General features: G+C 32.5%; 4 protein-coding genes across 6 annotated transcripts; all 4 read right to left on the bottom strand.

Moving 5' to 3' along the window:
* Positions 1-1,246: 1,246 nt before the first annotated feature.
* On the bottom strand, positions 1,247-3,324 carry LOC104104918 (probable xyloglucan endotransglucosylase/hydrolase protein 25). The gene is made up of 3 exons (XM_009613111.4): positions 2,974-3,324; positions 2,633-2,826; positions 1,247-1,842 (listed from the first exon to the last, which is right to left on the bottom strand). Exons 1-3 carry the CDS (start codon positions 3,256-3,258, stop codon positions 1,473-1,475), a joined length of 849 nt encoding a protein of 282 aa, XP_009611406.1. The 5' UTR covers positions 3,259-3,324; the 3' UTR covers positions 1,247-1,472.
* Positions 3,325-7,494: 4,170 nt separating this feature from the next.
* LOC108946623 (uncharacterized) lies at positions 7,495-11,929 on the bottom strand. Of its 3 annotated transcripts, XR_001970940.3 has the most exons (5): positions 11,679-11,929; positions 11,507-11,608; positions 11,023-11,418; positions 8,954-9,043; positions 7,495-7,700 (listed from the first exon to the last, which is right to left on the bottom strand). XR_001970940.3 is itself a non-coding variant. In XM_033658359.2 (3 exons), the coding sequence occupies exons 1-3, from the start codon at positions 11,775-11,777 to the stop codon at positions 11,194-11,196; spliced, it is 426 nt and encodes a 141-aa protein (XP_033514250.1). In that variant the 5' UTR covers positions 11,778-11,929; the 3' UTR covers positions 10,827-11,193. The 3 variants fall into 3 exon arrangements, 1 of the variants encoding a protein (XP_033514250.1); XR_004509304.2 differs by lacking the exon at positions 8,954-9,043 and having other exon boundaries at positions 7,497-7,700; XM_033658359.2 differs by lacking the exons at positions 7,495-7,700; positions 8,954-9,043 and having other exon boundaries at positions 10,827-11,418.
* A 1,291-nt stretch (positions 11,930-13,220) lies between these two features.
* LOC104104923 (uncharacterized) lies at positions 13,221-14,349 on the bottom strand. Its single transcript, XM_018773701.2, has 3 exons — positions 14,276-14,349; positions 14,087-14,174; positions 13,221-13,988 (listed from the first exon to the last, which is right to left on the bottom strand). Exon 3 carries the CDS (start codon positions 13,860-13,862, stop codon positions 13,221-13,223), a length of 642 nt encoding a protein of 213 aa, XP_018629217.1. The 5' UTR covers positions 13,863-13,988; positions 14,087-14,174; positions 14,276-14,349.
* Positions 14,349-16,538, bottom strand: LOC104104922 (uncharacterized). Its single transcript, XM_009613114.4, has 2 exons — positions 14,655-16,538; positions 14,349-14,581 (listed from the first exon to the last, which is right to left on the bottom strand). Exons 1-2 carry the CDS (start codon positions 15,149-15,151, stop codon positions 14,356-14,358), a joined length of 723 nt encoding a protein of 240 aa, XP_009611409.1. The 5' UTR covers positions 15,152-16,538; the 3' UTR covers positions 14,349-14,355.
* Positions 16,539-21,039: the final 4,501 nt, after the last annotated feature.

Raw genomic sequence — 21,039 nt, 5'->3', positions numbered from 1 at the left:
TATCTTATTTAGCAACAGATTATCAAAAAAATTATTTGGTACGAACGATTTAATAATAAATTAGCAACAAAGTTCGTAGCTAATTTCAATTTTTTTTGTTATAGGAACTTCCGTCCAAAAATATTATAGCCAAACATTTTGTTAAATCATAAGGTAGAACAAATTCAAGTATAACCATCATACAAATAGCTAGCTTTACCCGGAAGGAACTTACGTACTTTATATTAACATGAAACGACATGCTAATTTGTATCATGTGTAAGAAAACTTTAAATAGTTGAAGCTTATAACATGGTAAAAATAAGTCAAAGCATTCTAATGTGGAGAAAATCCTTAACAAATCATGAAATTTCATTTATAAATACATTTTAAAATGTTAGTAAACAACAACAACAACAACCCAGTATAATCTCATTAGTGGGGTTTGGGGAGGGTAGTGTGTACGCAGATCTTACCTCCACCCTGGGGTAGAGAGGCTGTTTCCGATAGACCCCGGCTCCCTCCCTCCAAGAACTTCCCACCTTACTCTTGGGCTGACTCGAACTCACAACCTCTTGGTTGAAAGTGGAGGATGCTCACCACTAGAGCAACCCACTCTTGTCTAAAATGTTAGTAAAAAAAAAGTAAAAATAATTCACATAAACTAAGAGCCCGTTTGGACATAAAAATTTTTTTTACTTTTTTTGGAAAAAAATTCAATTTTTTTCCGAAATCAGTGTTTGGCCATACATTTCTAAATTTTCACTTGAAGATGGATTTTGAAATTTTTCAAAAATTTTAAAAACTTCAAAAAACTGTTTTTCAAAATTTTCACTTAAATCACTCACAAAACTTCAAAAAATAACCCAAAATTATATTCATATCCAAACACAACTCTAATTTTCAAATACCATTTTCACTTAAAAATTTTTTTTTCACTTTTTTCCGAAATTTTACAATTCACTTGAAATTTGTTTTCACTTTTTTCTAAAATTTTACAATTCTTATGTCCAAACGCCCACTAAAACAGTGGGAACGAAGGAGTACAATTTTTTTACAAAAGAGAATATAAAAGCTAATATTAATATGTGTATTCAATATTTTTACTTCTTACAACATTGTTATATGTCTAATTCATAGTAAAATTTTAAACAACATTCTTATCTGATATTAATCCAAATATTAATAAAGAGTGTAAAAATTGTACAAATTAGAAATGATTTATAAAAAAACAAAAAGAAAATAAACAAATCGATGCGGAGAACACTTTCATAGAAAATTACTAACACGTTACTATATATTTACACAAAATACTTCCAATAACACCCAACATAGAATTGCAACACTCCTCCCTTACCACTTAGCTAAACCACAACATCAATTAAAGGAGAAAAAAATAAAGGGACACATAAAGAGAGGAGGCTATTAATACAGACTAATTAAATTTCCTACATATTTTTTTATTTTTCCATAACTTTTCTACACATAATTAATTAAGTGTTACTACACTCTGGAGGAAACCCCTGAGGAAATCTCTTAGTATCAGCACAATAATTATATATCATGAACTTCTGCTGCACCCATCTTAATCTTTCTTGGCTCACAGGATCCAATTTTGCTGCTAAAATTGTGCAATTTGAATTAGAATTAGAATTAGAAGTGCAAGTGTGGGCATTGAAGTTTCTATAAGAGGCAGAGAAAGGGGCATTGCTCCAATCAGTCTTGATTAAACCACCCCTCGTTGCCCATTGATCAGCATCCCATAAGCTTGAGTATAACTTCATTGGTTGTGATTTTGGGAATGCCACACCTTTATCTTCCAAATTCTTGAACTCCCTTATTGGTACATTGTCCACTGAAAAACTGAAATCATTTTGAAGTTGGAGACAAAAGAATGTCAATATGTGCAGTTTAAATTCAATATACTGATAGTATGTAAGAACAATTTTTGCGTTATCATGTCATCAAAAAGATAACTATTATTAATTATCCTTCAAAGACACGAATAATAATGTGAAAAATAATGCTTGTTACAATAGACGGAGCGAGGAACCAGGATTTGAACTGTATGTGTTCTAAATTATATGGTAGTAATACAACTTTAGCTGATCGAGAACATGAATCTTCTATATGAATCTTGATAGAAGAATGTGAAAGTCGAGGATTAGAGTAAAATGTTAGGTTACTAAGCGTTTTTCTTTTCCATACCGATAATATTCGCATTGCTCTTGCATTCCTTTAGGCTTAGTTTTTACCATATGTTGTTCTGTTTCTTACTCCTATCCACTTTATTGTCTCTTTCACTTCGGTTTACCCAATATCGTGTTGTTGGTACTATTTATTGTTATTGCTTCTTTCTCATATTTTATTGTGACTTGGGTCTATAAAAAACAGTCTCTCTATCTTCACAACAGTAGGGATAAGGTCGCATACATCCTATCCCGACCCCATTTGTAGGATTCTCACTGAGTTTGCTGCCAGACATAAGGTGATAGAGTGTTAATAAATGAGTTCAGAATTTAATATTTGAAATGTCAATTTAGATAAGTTAAAAAAAACACTTGGCCTAGTTACTATTTTCGTGGTACGCAAAAACATTTTTAGAAGTAAAAGAAATACGTAACTCCTTAAAAAAAATTGTTAGACTACTTACACAATCGTCTGTGGATTCCAAAGGACAGAGTAAGTGTGGAAATCAGCAGTAGGATCAAACCACAAGTGGAATTGCTGCTCTCTTTCACCTTTGCCTTGTGTATACACATTTGTATGCACAGTGTATGGCTCTCCACTCAAATTCCCAAGAAACTCAAAGTCTATCTCATCATGGTTTGATCCTTGTGATGACAACTAAATTTAAAAAAAAAAAAAAAAAATCACACCCACATTAGAAAAATAACAAATAATATCAATAACCATATCACAACAACTTTACCAGTTACGCCAAGACTCCATTAATAATAATCTAATACAAAAAAACAAAACAAAAAAAATTACATAGTAAGCAGTGACAGTGCCAGCAGAATTTCCAGGGACTAATTTGATCTGCATATCAATTTTACCAAACAAGTATTCTTTCTTTGATTCAAAGCCAGAGCCAGAAGTATTATCAAGTGTAAGAGTAAGAAGCTCCCCATTATTTAGTATCTTCCCCCTACCATTTCCCCACGTAATACCAAAATCTTGGTTAAGATCACTAGCAGAATTTTCAACAAAGAAAAAACTTATGAGTGTTACTACAAGCAAACTAAGTTTAATATTAAAAGAAGACAAAGAAGCCATTTCTAGAGTATATATTTTGTAAGCTGTTTAAGTGTTATTAGTGGAATGAGAATGAAAATGGAATTGCATTGCCTTTTTATAGAGGAATGAAAATGGAAGAGACAAAATTGTGTCCTGAAAAGGAGGTTCAATGGATGCCATGTGTAGGTAAAAAGGAACAAAGAGTTGTCGACGTACAGCTTGCATATAAAATGGTTGAATAGATAAAGGTAAGTTTGTGAATATAAAATGGTTAAATTAATAAATAGCTCGGTTTGTTCATTACTCCATTATTGATGATAAGAAATTTGTAAGTATATTACAGTTAAATTTTTTTATAATAATCTCTTTGTTTCGATATTTTTGATTATTATAATAAAATATTATTATAGAGGATATATTTTTTTAATATAATATAAAAATTAATTCCAAAATAAATTTAACTTTTATTATAAATGACTATTATATAAAAATACTGTTACAGAGAAGTCTGATTCTATATTTATTTAATTATTACACATTTGGTGCACTAAAAATTACGTTCGGTTACATTTTTGTCATTGTAAGAGTAGATTTTGTAATTAACACTAGTACTAAATTTCATCAAATATTTAACTTTCTGAAGTATTTCACAGTGATGATGATACCTTTTTGTTTATCTTAAAACTCAATATTTACTTTGTAAGTAGTTTCACGAGAAGGGGTTTAGAATTTGTCTTCGTATAAATGAGATTACGTGTTCGAATCGTGAAAACAATTACTAATATTTTATACTATTTAAAGATATAATTTTCCTCCAAATTTTACGTAAATAGCGAATACTTTATACATAGATTTTTTACCGGCAGTCTTTACAAAAGTGACTATTTGACTTTTTAATAATAGAGAATTAGAGTAAGAAACACTAAAAGAGGAAAGGGGTTCTCGAAATTGGGAAAGAAATGATTGTTTTGTGCCGAGTGCCGACTGAGTAGATTTTATTGATTCATCTGCCATTTAGATATTCCTCTATCTCTGAGTTTTGCATGCAGAAGCAGTCAAGAGAGTGAGGTCATGACTCATCAAAATTTAGGGTACGTGTCATCACCTGTGACATTCCTTACAACTTACGTGATAATGTGATATAAATAATGAAAAGGAGTCGTCTCTAACTAAAGGTTTGGTTCTTCTGCCTAGGTTCTATTTTTTTTTTCCTTCTCGTTTGTTTGATTGGACCCGACATTAATTGGGTTAAGATATAGCAGCATACTGTGAAAGTTTTCTTCCAAAAATAATTGAAGTTAACTTAGATCAACAAAGATGTAGTTGTTTTGGGCTCCCAATTAAATATTTATATATATATTATAAATTTTCTAGTATAATTACAAAGTTCAAACAAAAGTAACTTGATTCGTTCAAACCCACAATTAGGGATGTCAATTTGCGCTCAAACTCATCCAATTCGTCCAGAAATTAATGGGTTGGCTATAACATTTTAGTTCATGTGTTTATTTGGACTGAGCCCAAATTAACCCATTATCTTTTATAGCTCATTCTGACCCATGAAGTAGTCTAATTACAACCCATAAAACTCTTTCTCATTACAAGAAAGTATGGAATTTGCAATAATTTTTTAGCAACAACTATAGTATTGTTGGCAAAAATGAACAAATAGCAACAACTTTATGAAGTTGTTTCTATATCATATAATTTTTAAACACAAAATTTTTCTTGTTAGCAAATATTATAATATTGTTGCTATATTCTGTCGTTTAGATAATTAATTTTAAATTAAATAAATTGGCAACAACTTTTTTGCATCAATCAAAGTGTTGTTGGTAATTGTAATAAATGACAACAACTTGATAAAATTGTTGCTATTATCATAGAATATTTAGCCACGACTTTATCATTGTTACCGGCGTTTTATATTCCTATTGCTATATTTATGGACAATATAATAAATTTAAAATATAAATAGAATGGGCAACAATAAATTTGTATTGTTGGCAATACACTTTATTTTTGCCAACAATATAGGTGGGTTGTGGCCTAAACCTTAACTAATTATTTTTCAATTTTCTGCCAAAATCAAACGCGGTAAAATTTTCTCTGTTAATCACTTTTTTCGGATTTTTAGCCCACTCTTTTAGTTGCTCTGGGTAAGTTTTTTGTTGCTGCCATATTTTATTTGAAAACATAGTAGTTTTAAAATATAATAAATTAGCAATAATTTATATTTGGTAGAATCCTTAATTGTCTCAGCAAGTTTTGTTCACGCCTTAATTTTCTCAACAGGTTTGGTTAGTGGCCTAAGATTTAGCTAAGTATTTTTCAACTTTCCGCCAAAAGAAAAGCGGTAAACCGGTTTTTTTCTTTTTAATTATCTTTTCCTTAATCCTTAGCCTATTTAGTTACCATTCTAGCAAGGTTTTCTCCTTTATTGTTCTACAGCACCGAGCAATTGGTTCTGGTCTATTCTTTGCTTCATTATTTCTCGTCTACAAAGTCTGGTGAGTCTTGCTGATTACTATTCATCTATAGTGTGTTCCTTCGCTTGTATCACTGTTCGTTCAATTTATATGCTGTTATTTTTACTATATTTTAGTATAGAGTCTTTCTCTGACCTTTTCCATATTTGATTTTTTGCTAAATTGACAGCAAAAAAATATTGAGGGACAGTTAATATTTTATATTTTTGTAGGTTATTATATGATGGATAAAAGTTGGATACTTCTTAGGAATAGAGCATTACCAGAATACTTGAATGGCGTGGAATAATTTTTAAACTTTGCATTTTCAAATCCTAATGTTGGTATAAGAATTTAATGTCCGTGCACTAACTGTAACCATGTGCGTAGGAAAACGCGAGAAGAAGTCAAAATAGATTTACTTAGGTGGGGTATAGATCCAACATATAATAGGTGGATTCATCATGGTGAGTCGGATTCATCTTCAGATGATGAAATAAATTCTAGTGCAAATTTAGATTTAGAAAATGATGATGCTGCCACTTTCGAGATGTTGCATGACATGTATTACGGTGTTCCTACAGATAATATAACTCATGATCAGTCTGATGAGTCGGCTGAGTCTAGATATGAAAAACATAATGCAACAATATAAAAGACACTAATACGCTGCTGCACCAATACCTTCTACTATCTATTAAGATCAGGGGCGGAGGAAAAGCATTAGTTATGGGTAGGGGTGATAAATGAGCGGGTTGAGCTGAATTTGGGCGGGTCAAGATAGGTTAGGTCAATAAATGAGTCATTGCCCAATCCAGTCCAAAGTGTACTTGGGCTAAGATGAGCTGGGTCAAGATGAGCTAAACAATGGGTTATAGCCCAACCCGCCCAACTTGACCCATGTTTTAGAACCATGCTCATCTTGCATAAATAAAGTTTTTTACCTTTTATACACCTATGTATAAAAGGTAAATAAATACTATTAGTATTTTGAGAATCAAAATATATTTTCTTAAATAACAAATTAGTATTTAAAATGTGTAAGTTGAAAAATATTTTACGGGTGGGATGGGTGGTGCAGAAAAGTAAAAATACAAAAAATAATTGTGGGGGGGTTGGGGTGGGTGAGTGATGCAGAAAAACGAAAAAACAGAAAACAGAAAATTGGAAAAAAAAAGTAGGGATGGGGAGTGGTTGGTAACTAAGTAAATTTCTAGATAAGTTGGGCTGAAATCCCTTTGTTTTGGGCACTACAAGAAACTACGGAATTTGCAACAACATTTTTTGTTGTAATATGTTGGTTGTCGTTGCGAAAAATACTTTTCGCAACAAAAACTAAGTTGTTGCACGTTGTTGCAGCAAACTCCGATGCGAAAAATCTATGCAACAAGAACCAATGTTGTTGTCAAAAAGCTAAATTAACGCAACAAATCTTCTTGTTGCAATAAATTATATTTTGTTGTTATAAAGGCGTATAATTGTGGTTTATAAAAATATTCAGCAACAACAATAATTGTTGCGACAAATCAATCATTTTCCCAACAATATAAGTTGTTGCAAAAACAATGGCGGGAATTACTAATTAATTTGTTATCAAGAATTTTAGCAACAAGCGTTATTGTGGCAATAAGTTACTTTGTGTCAACAACATTAATTGTTGCATATAAGCTTCGTGAATGTTTTTAGCAACAACTTATGATTTGTTGCTATATACATAATTCCTATATGCTTTTATATTTTTAACAAATGTATATAAATTACTAAATTTTATATATATATATATATATATATATATATATATACGCAAAAGGTCAATACATAAAGTTGTTGTACGAGATATTTACACCCTTCTAAAATCTAAATACTTCTAAAAGTTTTTTCTTACAAAAGGATAAAAACATCATATGTCCTAGGTCACTAAATTCTAATCTAATATAACCCAAAAGACAAATCTTCCGGCTTGTGCAGCACATGAATCAGATTGCAAGTAGCGTTGGTTTATGCTTCATCATCCTACAAAAAAAATTATAATTAGACTTTGATTTAAAATAGAGGGAATCACAAATGCCTATTTACATTAGACAGTACGGTAGGGGTAGAAATATTCAGCTAAAAAAGTATTATAACATAACCTCCAAGATATCATATCAAGTATCCACTCCAAAAAAACTGAAAAATAGATTAGAAAATATTTCAGAAACTCTTTAACCTCATTAAACTAAAATGACTGCAAGAATAGAGGTGCAACCAACTAAACATATACTAACATGTACATTGCTAACAATAGAAAGGTAACACTATTTAAAATATAAAAATGAATGGACACCATTATCCAACTTGGACAAACACTCTGTAATGTTCATAGAATTTAAATTGGATCTTCTTGATCTTAACATTTTCAACTGAACATATAATGCTTCATTGTCAGTACCTCTCTCAATTTAAGTATCTCTGTCTTGCCAATACATGTAATTCATTTCTTTTTTCTTTAAGTTGTTGTTCCCCTTGTTGAGTAATTACTATTAGTCACAAGATCCTATCACATAAAGGTAGTTGTACATAAATTAAGTTGTAGAGTTTTGAAAGTAAAAAAGATTTTCTGTACTTATATAAAACTGAAATTTTTATGTTCCAGTGGAAATATCTAAAGGAAAATGAAAGAAGAGAGGCTAAAATGTGTTTAAAATTTATTTACTAGTATTATTTTATGAATATTACTTATCAGGATGTCATCCATAGTATTTTTAGGCAGCCAAATAAGAAGTCAAAAAGGAAGGAGAGGAGAGACAAATAATCCATTTCATTGCAATACAAAAGATGAATATAAGCATATCAGAGGTTGTATTTGGAGCTAAGCAAAGCAATGAATTGTCTAGAGCATATATGCACATAAGGATGCACAAGTGTGGGGCCATATGATAAGGATACTATTTCTTGCAAAAAAAAACTGCCATGTAGAAAACATGACGATAAATGTGTTACAAAATCTTGGCAAAATTATTAAAATCAGACATCAAATTTTAAAAAGGCTAGGGTGGCTTCCACTCTTACTTAAGATGTGTACTGAAAGCGAAGATATTGTGATTTATATTTTTCTAGAGTTTAGGTGAAATATATCAAATAATTACTTAGGATGAAAGATGGTTATCAAAATACAGGCATTCATGAATTAACATAATTCTTTCCGGTACTCTTGTTCCTTTTAAGATGTATCTACTTATGTATAAGAAATTTACTTTTATGTGAATTAGGTGGAGTTTACTTACCATGATGTCATCTGTGGGACTTGCAGGACTTGCCTCATCTGAACCACTTAAATTTGTAATAATATTGAAAAGTGCAGCAGGAAGTCGAGTCTGTTAAACAGAGCACAAATAAAGATCTTAAACATGATAGTACCAAGGATGAAACTATTTTGTAATATAAAAAAGACTATGACAAGTTTCATTTTCCAGAACAATAGCAAAGAATTATTGAAAAACACTAAGTACAACAACAACAACAACAACAACAACAATAACCCAGTGTAATCCCACAAGTGGGGTCTGGAGAGGGTAGTGTATTCGCAGACCTTACCCCTACCCTGGGGTAGAGAGGCTGTTTTCGATAGACCCTCGACACAAGATGATGAAATGCGACAATAGAATAGTAACAATAACATAACCAGAAAGGTAGTACCAGCGAGCTAAGAGCCAGAAAATCAGAAGAAACTATTAGAAACATAATTTCTATAGACCCTGCCACCTCTAATATGATAGCTAGGACATTATGGAGAAGCTTAATCTTGGATAAAAGCATCCTTCAGTGAATTTTGATGCAACTGGTCAATTTTGCAGAACTCAATGTTTCAACTATAGATAACCCTCCTTCCACTCAGTAACACCCCAAAAGCAAAATAAATAAATGAGGCAAGAAAAGAAAGAAAACAAATTAAACTCCACTATTTCTAAAGTATATTTGGTAGAGCGTTTAAAGCATTACAATGTCAATTCCCTCCTCTTAACGTAGAATTAGAGACTCACCAAAATGCTACAAGAAGATGACGATTCATTTCGATACCTAGTCGATAATTTAGTTTAGAAAGTTCATCTACCTCACTGAAGAAAACTGCATGGTTTGGGAAGATACACAACTTGAGATCTCTTAAACTACTGCATAGATAGTGAATTGTCAAGATAGGAGTCACAACATGTATTACCCTTTATCCTTTGCCAGTGGGAGGTTTTTGGACAAGCATTAGCCAGACACACGGGAAAGAAAAACTTGCACTTGTGGGTGGTCAGCATCCCATTCATCAAGTCACTAGGCCAGCGGTCAAAATTTAAGTTCAGAGGAATATCATGTCATAGCATTGAATATCTGGATATTGGGAGGTTTTATTTAATTGTGTGATGTAAACAGCAGCAGGAACCTCAATAGGAACACATTTCACTGGAAAGTATGTGCACGTCCGTAGAGCTAGCATTACATGCGCATAAAAAATAAGAATCTCAAGGGAACACATCTAGAAGGCAAATGAACATTTCTAAATCACTAAATATACCAATATAATTCATTAAGAAAGTAGTGACAGTCTGCTATCTATGCTTTCTCTGATTCTTCTTATAGTTTTCCTCTCAGAAACTGGAAAAGGGGTATGGACCATGACTTGGGGCACACAAGTGCAATATATAGGTTAGTTAACATACTTAAAGAATCTTTGCAGCTTAAGGGTACTAATATAACCAAATTCAGGTGGAATTCCACCTTCATAACTATTAAAATAACCTAACCTAAGTTCTTAAAGATTTGGAAGCAAAGCCAAACTCTTTGGTATTTTTTCAGTAAGTGAGTTACCCTCTAAACCCAACCACAGTGAACTTTCAATGTGAGAGTAAGCTTCTGGTATTTCCCATGAAAATGTTTCCTCCAAGATGTAAAGTCTTAAGCTTTTTAAGCTTTACAAACTCAGTAAGAAGCTCACCAGTAAAATTATTGTTATAAATATCAAATGATTCAAGTTCTATTAACCCCAACAAGATTTTCCTACGAAAAGGTCCAGTAAAATTGTTATTCGAAAGATTAACGTATTTGATAGAAGAAAGCTTGAATATTTCTAAAGGGAGTGTACCAGTTAAGTTATCTCCAAACATAATAAGGTTTTCAAGTTTGTCTAAAAGACCAATTTCAGGTGGAATGATACCAAACAGAGGAACATTAGAAATGTTCAAATATATAACACGTGAATCATTGTTACATGATACAACTTCTAATTTAGCTCAAAAGATTTATAGAATAACTATTTGGTCTTCATAAGGAACCTACAGAAACTTTAGTGCTTATACTAAATGAATACCTTGGAACCTTGTATAAGGGATGCAAGTCCCACCATGCCCTCTTTTAACATTTTCTGCTCACGTCCTACACGAACTTCCATGACTCCTACATGAGCTTTAATGACTTCTAGATTTTTCTGCTCCTCCTCAAGTTGCTCTTGCACTTCTTTAAGTTTAGATTCTACACTCTCTCATTTATGGCGTTCTTCTTCCACCTCTTTTTTGTGCGCTTGCAGTTGCTCTTGAAGCCCTTGCATGGATCGCTTATTTGTTAGCTTAAGTCCCGATCCTTGGCCGCGGTAATAGCCTGACTTTTCTCCAATAATTTTCATAAAGGACGCATTAACAATATGGTCCATATCAGTACCCTCTTCTGTTTCTTGAACTTGCTCTGCAACCAATTCATTCACTTTATCCTACAAACAGGACATACAAGCTTTAGTTTTCAATATTTGTTTTAATAAACTCATATCATAGGATTAAAGATTAGAGGTTTGTATGTACATTCAATTCAGCAGCGGCATCGTTGACCCAATGACCATTTTTCATGTGAGTTTTCTCCCAAAGTTTCTGAAAGTTTGGCTCTTTTTCGGTGATTGCATCTCTCTAACAAAATAAATCAAATTACATTATTGAAGAAAGAATTACTAAATTCATTAAATAAGACATATCTCACCTCTTCAAAAGAGACTGCCCCGAAGGATTTTCTACCGCAAATATGATTGATTCCTTGTTTTTCCTTGTTTATTTTGTTTCTAGCACTCATTCTCTGCATTGAATATGAGTCAATGATATAACTTATGATTCAAGTATAAAAAGTAAAATAAGAAATAAACAAGACTTTGATTCTGGTCATGAGAATTTAAGTTCCATTTCATAGGTTGCTTTCTTAGTTTTTTGTAACTTCCCTGGTTGACGTAGACATTTTTTAGAATTCTTTATACATACTACTACTATAATGGGCAACTGTTATTAAATATGCTATTTGGTTGATTACTACTCATTCAAGAACAAAAAACTATAAACTTAAAATGTACAAAGAGAATTACCAGCATATGAGCAACAATCCTTTCTTTTGCTAGATCAGAAACTTTCTTCCAAGTTTTGACATCATGCTTAGCATTCTGGTCAACTGTGACTGAAAGCTCAGTAACAAAATTATTAGCTCGGACTAACTGCTACTGTTCGATCGGGTGGAATAATTACCTCCAGCTTTCCATTGGGATTATTTTTGCGTTTCTTTTGGATTGAAAACCCTCTAGTCTTCCCCCTTCCCTTTCTCATTTGTCCTTCAGCAATACATAAGAATATTAAAATGAAAGAGTCTAGAAAACTTCAACATCAATTCATCACTGAGAAAAATACTAGTACTGCAAGAAAATAGATTTATCGACCCTAGGCATGGTATTTTTCATATGAAGTCCTTACAAACTTCAACTTCCCAAGTAACTACAGTTGACAAATAATATAAAGATGTGATCTCTAATCCACAAATAGATGGAGAACAATTTCTCTTCCTCTACAAAATGAATGTTTATACAATAAATAGCAACTAACAATCTATTGTATCTTCTGCTTGAAATGCATGAGGAAATTTAAAAGATTAGTAGTTCAAAAAAGCTTATGATTTAAAGTATATATTAGTATCATACTTCACTCAAAGTGACTACAAACAAATCAATTAGTCAAATAATTAAATTCTACTCTTTATAAGAATTTATTACTAAATTTGAAGGCATAAAAAAGTCTGTTTCTATTAAGTTATACAAGCATGAGATTTCTCAAAGCTACTTTTTACTAAATGAATCAACTCACGTGGTTGTGGGTTTGAAATTACTCCAGAAACATGCGCATTTGTCATCATGATAGTGTGCAAGACATAATAAAAATAATTATACTGAAACTAGTTGAAAGTAGAAGTGAAGGCAGAACATTGCACATATTGCCAATCAGAAAATAATCTATCCAACAACATAACTATAGATTAAGATGTATGTCCAAACAGACTATTTAAGTAAAAATAAACAAATAAAGTGACTAAATAACGATTGTTAGATATAAAATCATGTAATCATGATATATTTTGAATCAGTATGTGGCATGGGACGAAAATAAACATTCTAAATATTAAATGAAGTTATATAGTAACAAACATAATAAAGAAATAAAAAAAAAGCGAAAAGGAGAAATTAACCATTTGGGCAAGGTGGTGAAAATCTCATAGCCAATCATCATCCTCTTTTTCATCATGTTCATCCTCAGAAAAATATTCTTCATCTGTTGAGTCATCCCTATCTTCATGATCCGATTCATCTACAACTTCTAAGTCTATTTCTTCCTCATTATTGAGAGAAGGTGCTTCAACGCTCAATCCATCAATATCTTCTCTCTGTATTCTAATCATATCAGTGTCTGATTCTACTTGAAGATTTTGCTCTTCCCTTTCAACCAGGTCAGTTAATTGATAGGGTTCTGTTTTATCATCTTGTTCGGGTAGATCATACAAGTTTCGTGGTCTTACCCTTACCACTGCATTCCAATTCTCATTTTGATCATGTTTTACATAATACACAAATTGAGCTTGTGATCCTAGAATAAATGGATCATTTATGTAATGAAGTCGTATCACATCCACACATATGAATCCATATTCATCCATTTGGTAACCTCTACTTTGACTTCGACCCTGAGGCGGAACTTCAAACCAGTCACATTGGAATAATGTCACTGAATTTTTGTCAAGATATTGGATTTCTAGTATTCTTCTTATCTTTCCATAATAATCAGCATTTTCTGTATATTCATCACTCTTTATAACTATACCACTATTTTGAGTTTTTAAAAATTTCTCAGATGCCATTGTTCGAAACCTAAAACCATTCAAGATATATCCATTATGGCATTCAACTCGTAAATCTAGACCTCTTGCCAAAGCTAGCAATTGATCAGTAATTCGACTGTCACCGTTATCTTTTAATTGTATCACCTATTAATTACAAACTCACAAATATTAGTACTACTTAAAAATAAAATTTATGAATTGTCCTAAATAAATATCAACCAACATTGAATTATATAAGTTACCTTTTTTTGAAACCATAAAGGAAATTCCTCCTTGTGCCTCTTGGCAACATTTCTACTATTCTCCTTTGTTAATATTTCTAAATGTTCCCTATAGATGGTGAACATAAAATAAAATGAAAACATTACAAGATAGTCGTTGAAAGAATTCATAAGAAGAAAAGAATGTAAAATAAGTGAAAAGTATTTTACTCGATAAAAGGGCCAATTTCTGCACAATTTTGAAGGATGTAAAAATGTGCTTGCTTGATTTCAAGATCATTCAATTTTGTTCAATCACCCCCTCCAAATAGCTTACCACGACAATTGAATACATATAAGCCATTAGGATCCATGTTGGAAGAATTAGAATTCCTATCCGGGCGATTTTCCTTTGCCTCCATATCAGTCAAATATATGAAACAGAATGCCATGCATTCCTCTGCAAGATAGCCCTCAGCAATTGACCCTTCTGGGCGAGCCATGTTGCGTATATAACCTTTTAATGTGCGCAACATTCTGTTAAGTAAAGATATATTAGTTTCGAGCAAATTGCAACTAAAATTTTTTTTTAGAGTAGTAAAAATCTAACCTCTCGATGAAATACATCCATCGAAATTGAACAGGACCACCCTCCTTTGCCTCCTTTGCTAAATGGATTGCCAAATGAACCATAACATCAAAGAACGATGGTAGGAATATACGTTCTAGTTTGCAAATTGTCACCCGTATACTTTTATCTATTTTATCTAACTTATCCATATGTAACTCTTTAGCGCACAAATCACTAAAGAATAATGATAATTCAATTAACGGATCATATGCATCCTTTGGCAAAATCCCTTTGATGATAAGTGGAAAGATACGCTGGAAAAGAACATGGTGATCGTGACTTTTAAGTCCAAAAAGTCTAGCTTCCTTAACATTGACACAACGACTAATGTTAGAAGCATAAGCATACGGAAACTTGACATCTTTGATGAGTTGACAGAATTTAATCTTCTCAGTTTTGGACATTGTATAACTAGTAGGAGGAAGTATGTACTTATCCCCACTTTTTATTGGATGAAGAGGCTTTTTGATTCTCATCTCTTGTATGTCCAATCGAGATTTCAATGTGTCCTTTGTTTTTCCGTCAATATCTAACAATGTTCCTATCACGCTTTCACTAATATTTTTTTCTATATGTATTACATCCAAATTATGTCTCAATAATACAGTCCTCCAATATGGGAGTTCAAAGAATATACTTTTCTTCTTCTAGTTGTCACGTCTTTCGGCATCTCGTTTTTTTTTTCTTGTGTTGTCACCCGTGGATCCTTGTAAGGATGTATTTAGTTGTGCAAGCACATCATCTCCACTCAATGCTTGTGGTGCAGGTCTTTCTTCCCTTGTGTTATCAAAAGAACTTTTGGTCCGACGATAAGGATGGTTTATTTCCAAGAACCTACAATGACCCATATAGCAATGCTTTCAACCATATTTCAAGTAAATGGAGCAAGTATTTATATGACAAACTGGACAAGCAAATTTACCTTTTGTGCTCCAACCGGACAACATGGCATATGCTGGAAAGTCATTAATTGTCCACAACAAAGAAGCACGCAATTGAAAATTTTGTTGCTTAAAAGCATCATAAGTCTCAATTCCGTCCTCCCATAATTTTTTCAAATCATCAACCAAAGGTTGGAGATACATATCTATATCCATACCGGGGCTTTTTGGGCCAGGAATAATCAAGGATAACAAAATATTAGATTGTTTCATGCATAGCCATGGGGGAAGATTATACGGAATCAAGAATACTGGCCACATACTATAGGCATTACTCATGGAACCAAAAGGATTAAAATCATCTTAAGCAAGTCCAAGTCTTACATTACGTGGATCTGATGCAAAATTCAAATATTTTTCATCAAAAGTTTTCCATGTCAGTGAGTCAGCTGGATGCCTTAATACTCCATCATCAACTCGCTTATTTTTATGCCACCTCATATCTTCTGCGGTTCTTTTAGTCATAAACAACCGTTATAATCTTGGGATCAAAGGAAAGTATCTAAGAATTTTTCTAGGAATTCCTTTCTTTCTCTTATTCAATTTACTTGAAGCAACCTCATTGTCATCATTTTCTCCTTTCCGTACTATCCATCTTTTCTCACCACATTTAGGACATTGCTCAAGATCCGCATATTCCTTTCTATATAAGATGCAATTATTAACACAAGCATCTATTTTCACATAATCTAGACCCAAATCTTTAATAATCTTTTGAACTTCGTAAATAGAATTAGGGAGCACATGTCCTTTGGGAAAAACATCACTTAATAGTTTTAACAAAGAGTCTAATAAAGTATTACTCCAACTATGCAAGCACTTCATTTGAAAAAGACGCATTACAAAAGAGAGTTTCGAGAACTTTTCACAATCTGGATATAACTTCTGCTCTGTATCTTTTAACAACCGATAAAAACTCTTAGCTTCTTATATGCAAGATCATCCTATGTATATTCTTTTGCGTAATAAAACAAGGATGTATCGTATGGAGAAGAGCTGGTGATTATTGTGGACTGCAATTGAGATAATTAGACTTTGAACTTACTTACCTTCTTTGGATGCATGGAAGGGGTGACTAGAATAAATGATATGCGAAAAATGATATGCATGCTTTACATGTCCACTTCCAGGACGTCACGCCCAGAAGTTTCTTGGTTGTAGTGGTTGGGCTTGGCTCTGGTCGGTTGTAATGTGTAGGCCTCCAGATGCTTCCAAGCAAGCGAAGGTTTTCGGCTTAATCGACGTACGTATGTTTGGTGACATTTCTAATTTGTTTTCCTTGATTTGAGGATTTAAGGAGCGTATTTTTCGAACGTAAAACTATGTATGATTGAGATAGTTTATGTGAAAGTGATTTGTAAGGATCATTCAAGTGTCAAGTGAATTAAAAACGTGGGAAGCAAACGTCGATATGAAACTGTGCATGTGTACATGTTTTGGAAGACAAATATCTTAACGACTTTTTAAGAATACCTTTCTAACTTATATATAGTCAGTTCATCAGAAATCAAATCTAGAAATAGCACATTGTTACGTTCTCGGAAAATAATAACAAAATTATTTTCTAAATCCCACCTCTACTCCTTTCAATGTGTTAATTTGATGTGTTAGGCAACTTATTTTAGTTGCTATATATAACTATATGTCTTTTAAGTTCTCTAAGTAATTCACGTGAACTTCTCACCCAACTCTTGTAACTTGTGCTGCTAAACTTAAAAAGTCATTAATTCTAAATTAACATCACAGGTCACGGATTCAATAAGAACAATAAGATGAGTATGAAATGGAGCTGATCACAACAATCAATGCATGCAGTTATGTAATTGATTGAAAAGGGATGCCTACGACCAGTTTGACCTCAGCCCTCGGACCACAATAACGATTTGCCATCGTTTATACTTTAGCACAAACATGTTCCTATCGTTCATTACTTGCTCCGAATTATGCGTGTGAAACCAACTATTATACCTTTTATATGGGGTAATTTAAAATAAGGATATATTTAAAGTAATTATTGAACGACAAGGACATATTTGTATTAAAGCATTAACAGCCAGCAAAGCAGTCAATTTCACATAATTCAAATACATATTTGGACCTTTTTCGTGTTATTATTAATATTAATTAGCTAATATCGGTATAAATTTTATAACAAACTGTTATTAGTTTCTATTCCATATCATATAGGATTTGGCTTGATCTGAACCAGACAATCCCTCAGTGTTCTTTCCTTTGTCATATCTTTTACTTTTGACACCATAATCTCAAGTAAGGCGTACAACACAAATTAGTTAAAATTTATTGGCATTTATTTACTTATTTAAGAGATAACGTGCAAAATCAGACGGCCTCTTGTATAATTTATATATTTGTGTAAAGATACCATCGTATATCTACTGTCAGGTGGGCTAACGTGGATTGGGCTGAGTCTACATTCTTTTTGGGTTGCCAACAAATTTGACCCACCAAGTTCTCCAACAGTTTAATTTTTACCCAAAATTTGGCGCATTTGAGATATAAATAAATGGTGCAAAGCATTTTTAGAGTATCAGTGCACTGTGAGTGGTTGAAGTAATGAAGTGGTTTCTTGTTCTCTTTTGTAAGATCAATCTACAATTTTTGTAGAAATTACTTATTTTAAATAACTTAATAATGTACAAAAAATTTACTCTGTCATCTATAAAAGTTAAATCTTTTAAATCCTAATTTAAAAGAGAAAATCATTTTAAGGGGCACCTCTTTTTTTTTGGTTAATCATCTGGTATTCAAAACTTATTGGTCCGACTAATCTAGATTCGCATCACATAATTCTTTTTTAAGAGAGAAATACTTCCTGCCAAGAAATTTTTTCGATCCTGAGCTGTTGGTTTCACTTTAAATACAAAGTTATACTAAGCTTATACAACTGTTGTATAACACATGTAACTGTTGTAGATTTAATCGAATATAGCTTATACTATACTATATATATATATATATATATATATATATATATATATATATATACACATCTTAATATAGCTAATGTTATATCGATATAACATTAGCTATATTAAGATGTGTATATATATATATATATATATATATATATATATATATATATATATATATATACTATACTATACTATATGTACATCTTAGGCTATTTTTTAACTTTCCCGACCGAAATCGGTCGGAAATTTCGCAATTAAACCAGCCCAGACGGAAACTCCCCCATTTTCATCTTCTAACTATCTCTTTCTCTTCTATCTCTCATCCATCTCCCTTCCCCACAGATTTTTGGCCTAATCCCACCCAAAATTAAGTCACTCACCCCAAAATAACGAAGCCCCACCTCTCATCTCTCATGCCTAAGCCGCCGCCGCCACTGTTCCGCTCCTCCACCACCACTGCTGCTGCGCCGCCACCACCACCACCACTGCCATTGTTGTTCAAGGTTAGTAATCTACCTTAATTATTAGATTTTTAATTTTTAATTTTTAATTTTCGGAATATAATTTTGTGTAATTTTTTAGAGTTTTTGTCTATTTAGGATTTGTGTGACTAAATAGGGTTTTTGAACTACATTAGATTTAGAATTGAACTATCTAAAATTATAATTTTTTAGGGTTTTTGGTTTGAACTACATTAGATTTAGAATTAAGGTATAAATTATGAACTTAATGTATAAATTATGAACTACTTTAAATTATGAACTTATGGTTCTTAACTGAATTCAAATTAATGATAGAACTATCTTAAATTATGAACCTTGAGTTAGTATAATTGAATTAGTCTAATTGAATGGCTTAACTAATTCATTGTCTAGCGAGTCTAATTATATGATTAATGATAGAAATTTAGGGTTTATTAATTTAGGGGATAATATTATTCTATTAGTGTTTATTGCTTTTAAAAAATGAGGCTTAACTAATTATGTTAGATTAATTGAGTGTGCAAACAAATTATAAGGTTTTAATACAATTCTTATCTATTTAAGCATTATATTAATAATATTTTCATCTAACGTTACATACTTTATTTGCAGACTAAGTATGCCTGGGAGGACCGGTATAACAGTAAAATTTGTGCAAATTGGGAGTTCAAATGCCGTAAGAGACTATCTGATTCCTTCTCCTCCGCTCGAAAGAAGAACAAGAAGCCTTCATGGGTTCTACCGCATTTATGGAAGGATCTGCTGAGGTATTAGACCACCGAGAAATTCGAGAAGAAGAGTAAACTGGGAAAGAAGGACCGAGCATCTGAGAAGGATGGATCCTTGCACTATGTGGGTGCAAGGAACATGGGGGCTACGAGGAGACTACTTGTAATTCCTTAAAATATTTACATCTATTTTTATGGAACTATATTTATATATGTTAATTTAGTTAACACGTTTTAATATATTTGTAGGAAAAAAAAATATGGGAGGAAGATGACTCATGATGAGTTCTTCATGGAGACTCACATCCGGAAGAAGAAGGCACCGACAGATCTAACTAGATAGGTCGAGGACCGGGCGGAGACTGCATATGTAAGTTTCTGTCACGACCCAAAATCCAACTAGTCGTGATGGCACCTAACCCAACTCGCTAGGTAAGCCAATTACCAACTATCCAATTCCAATGAAATTAATAAGGCAATTAATTAAAGAAAAAATAGATAAAACCAATACATTTCCCCACGGACTGGTAGTACAAATTATGAGCTTCTAAGAACAGAGTTTACAAAGTTGGTATGAAGTAAATACATCATCTGTATGAAAAGTACATGAACATATTGTTATAAATCTAAGGCTACCATGAACAAGAGGCAGCTACAACCAGAACGCATGTACGTCTTCAATTCCAGCTCCCGTCGAGTAGAGCAACATCAACATCCAATATTTGCATGCAGGGTGCAGAAGTGTAGTATGAGTACAACCGACCTCATGTACTTAATAAGTAACAAACCTAACCTTAGGTTGAAAGTAGTGACGAGCTTTTACCAAGGTCGGGTCCAAAATCAATAGTCCACAATAGTCCATAACAATGTAAACAAGTAAGACCATAAGTAACTCAACAATCAAATGCTCAGCAAAAACATGATTTCTGAAAATAGTTCTACCTTTCAAGTACATCAATGAAAACCCAAATCGTTTACCGGAGTTGCCCAAATTATGAATAAGTTTGAAAACAATAATTTTTCTAAAATTCTTTCAATAATAAATGAGATGTTTCATTTTTTTTTTTAGATAACCCGTGTAAAACAAATACATCACTATGCCCATCTGTCAATATGTGTGAGAAATCATGAATGATGTGATACTGTATAGCACGAGGAAAATACATCTGTATGCCTGTATGTCATGTGTGCATGTCAATGCGATGCAACTCAGTGATAAAATCATATGCATACTCTCAGAGTATCATTTCACTCAGTCCTCCCAATCACTCAATCCTCCC

This window comes from Nicotiana tomentosiformis, chromosome 11, assembly GCF_000390325.3.
Source record: "Nicotiana tomentosiformis chromosome 11, ASM39032v3, whole genome shotgun sequence".
Classification (NCBI taxonomy): domain Eukaryota; kingdom Viridiplantae; phylum Streptophyta; class Magnoliopsida; order Solanales; family Solanaceae; genus Nicotiana; species Nicotiana tomentosiformis.
The sequence above is the reverse complement of the archived record's forward strand: the minus strand, read 5'-3'. Positions and strand labels throughout refer to the sequence as shown.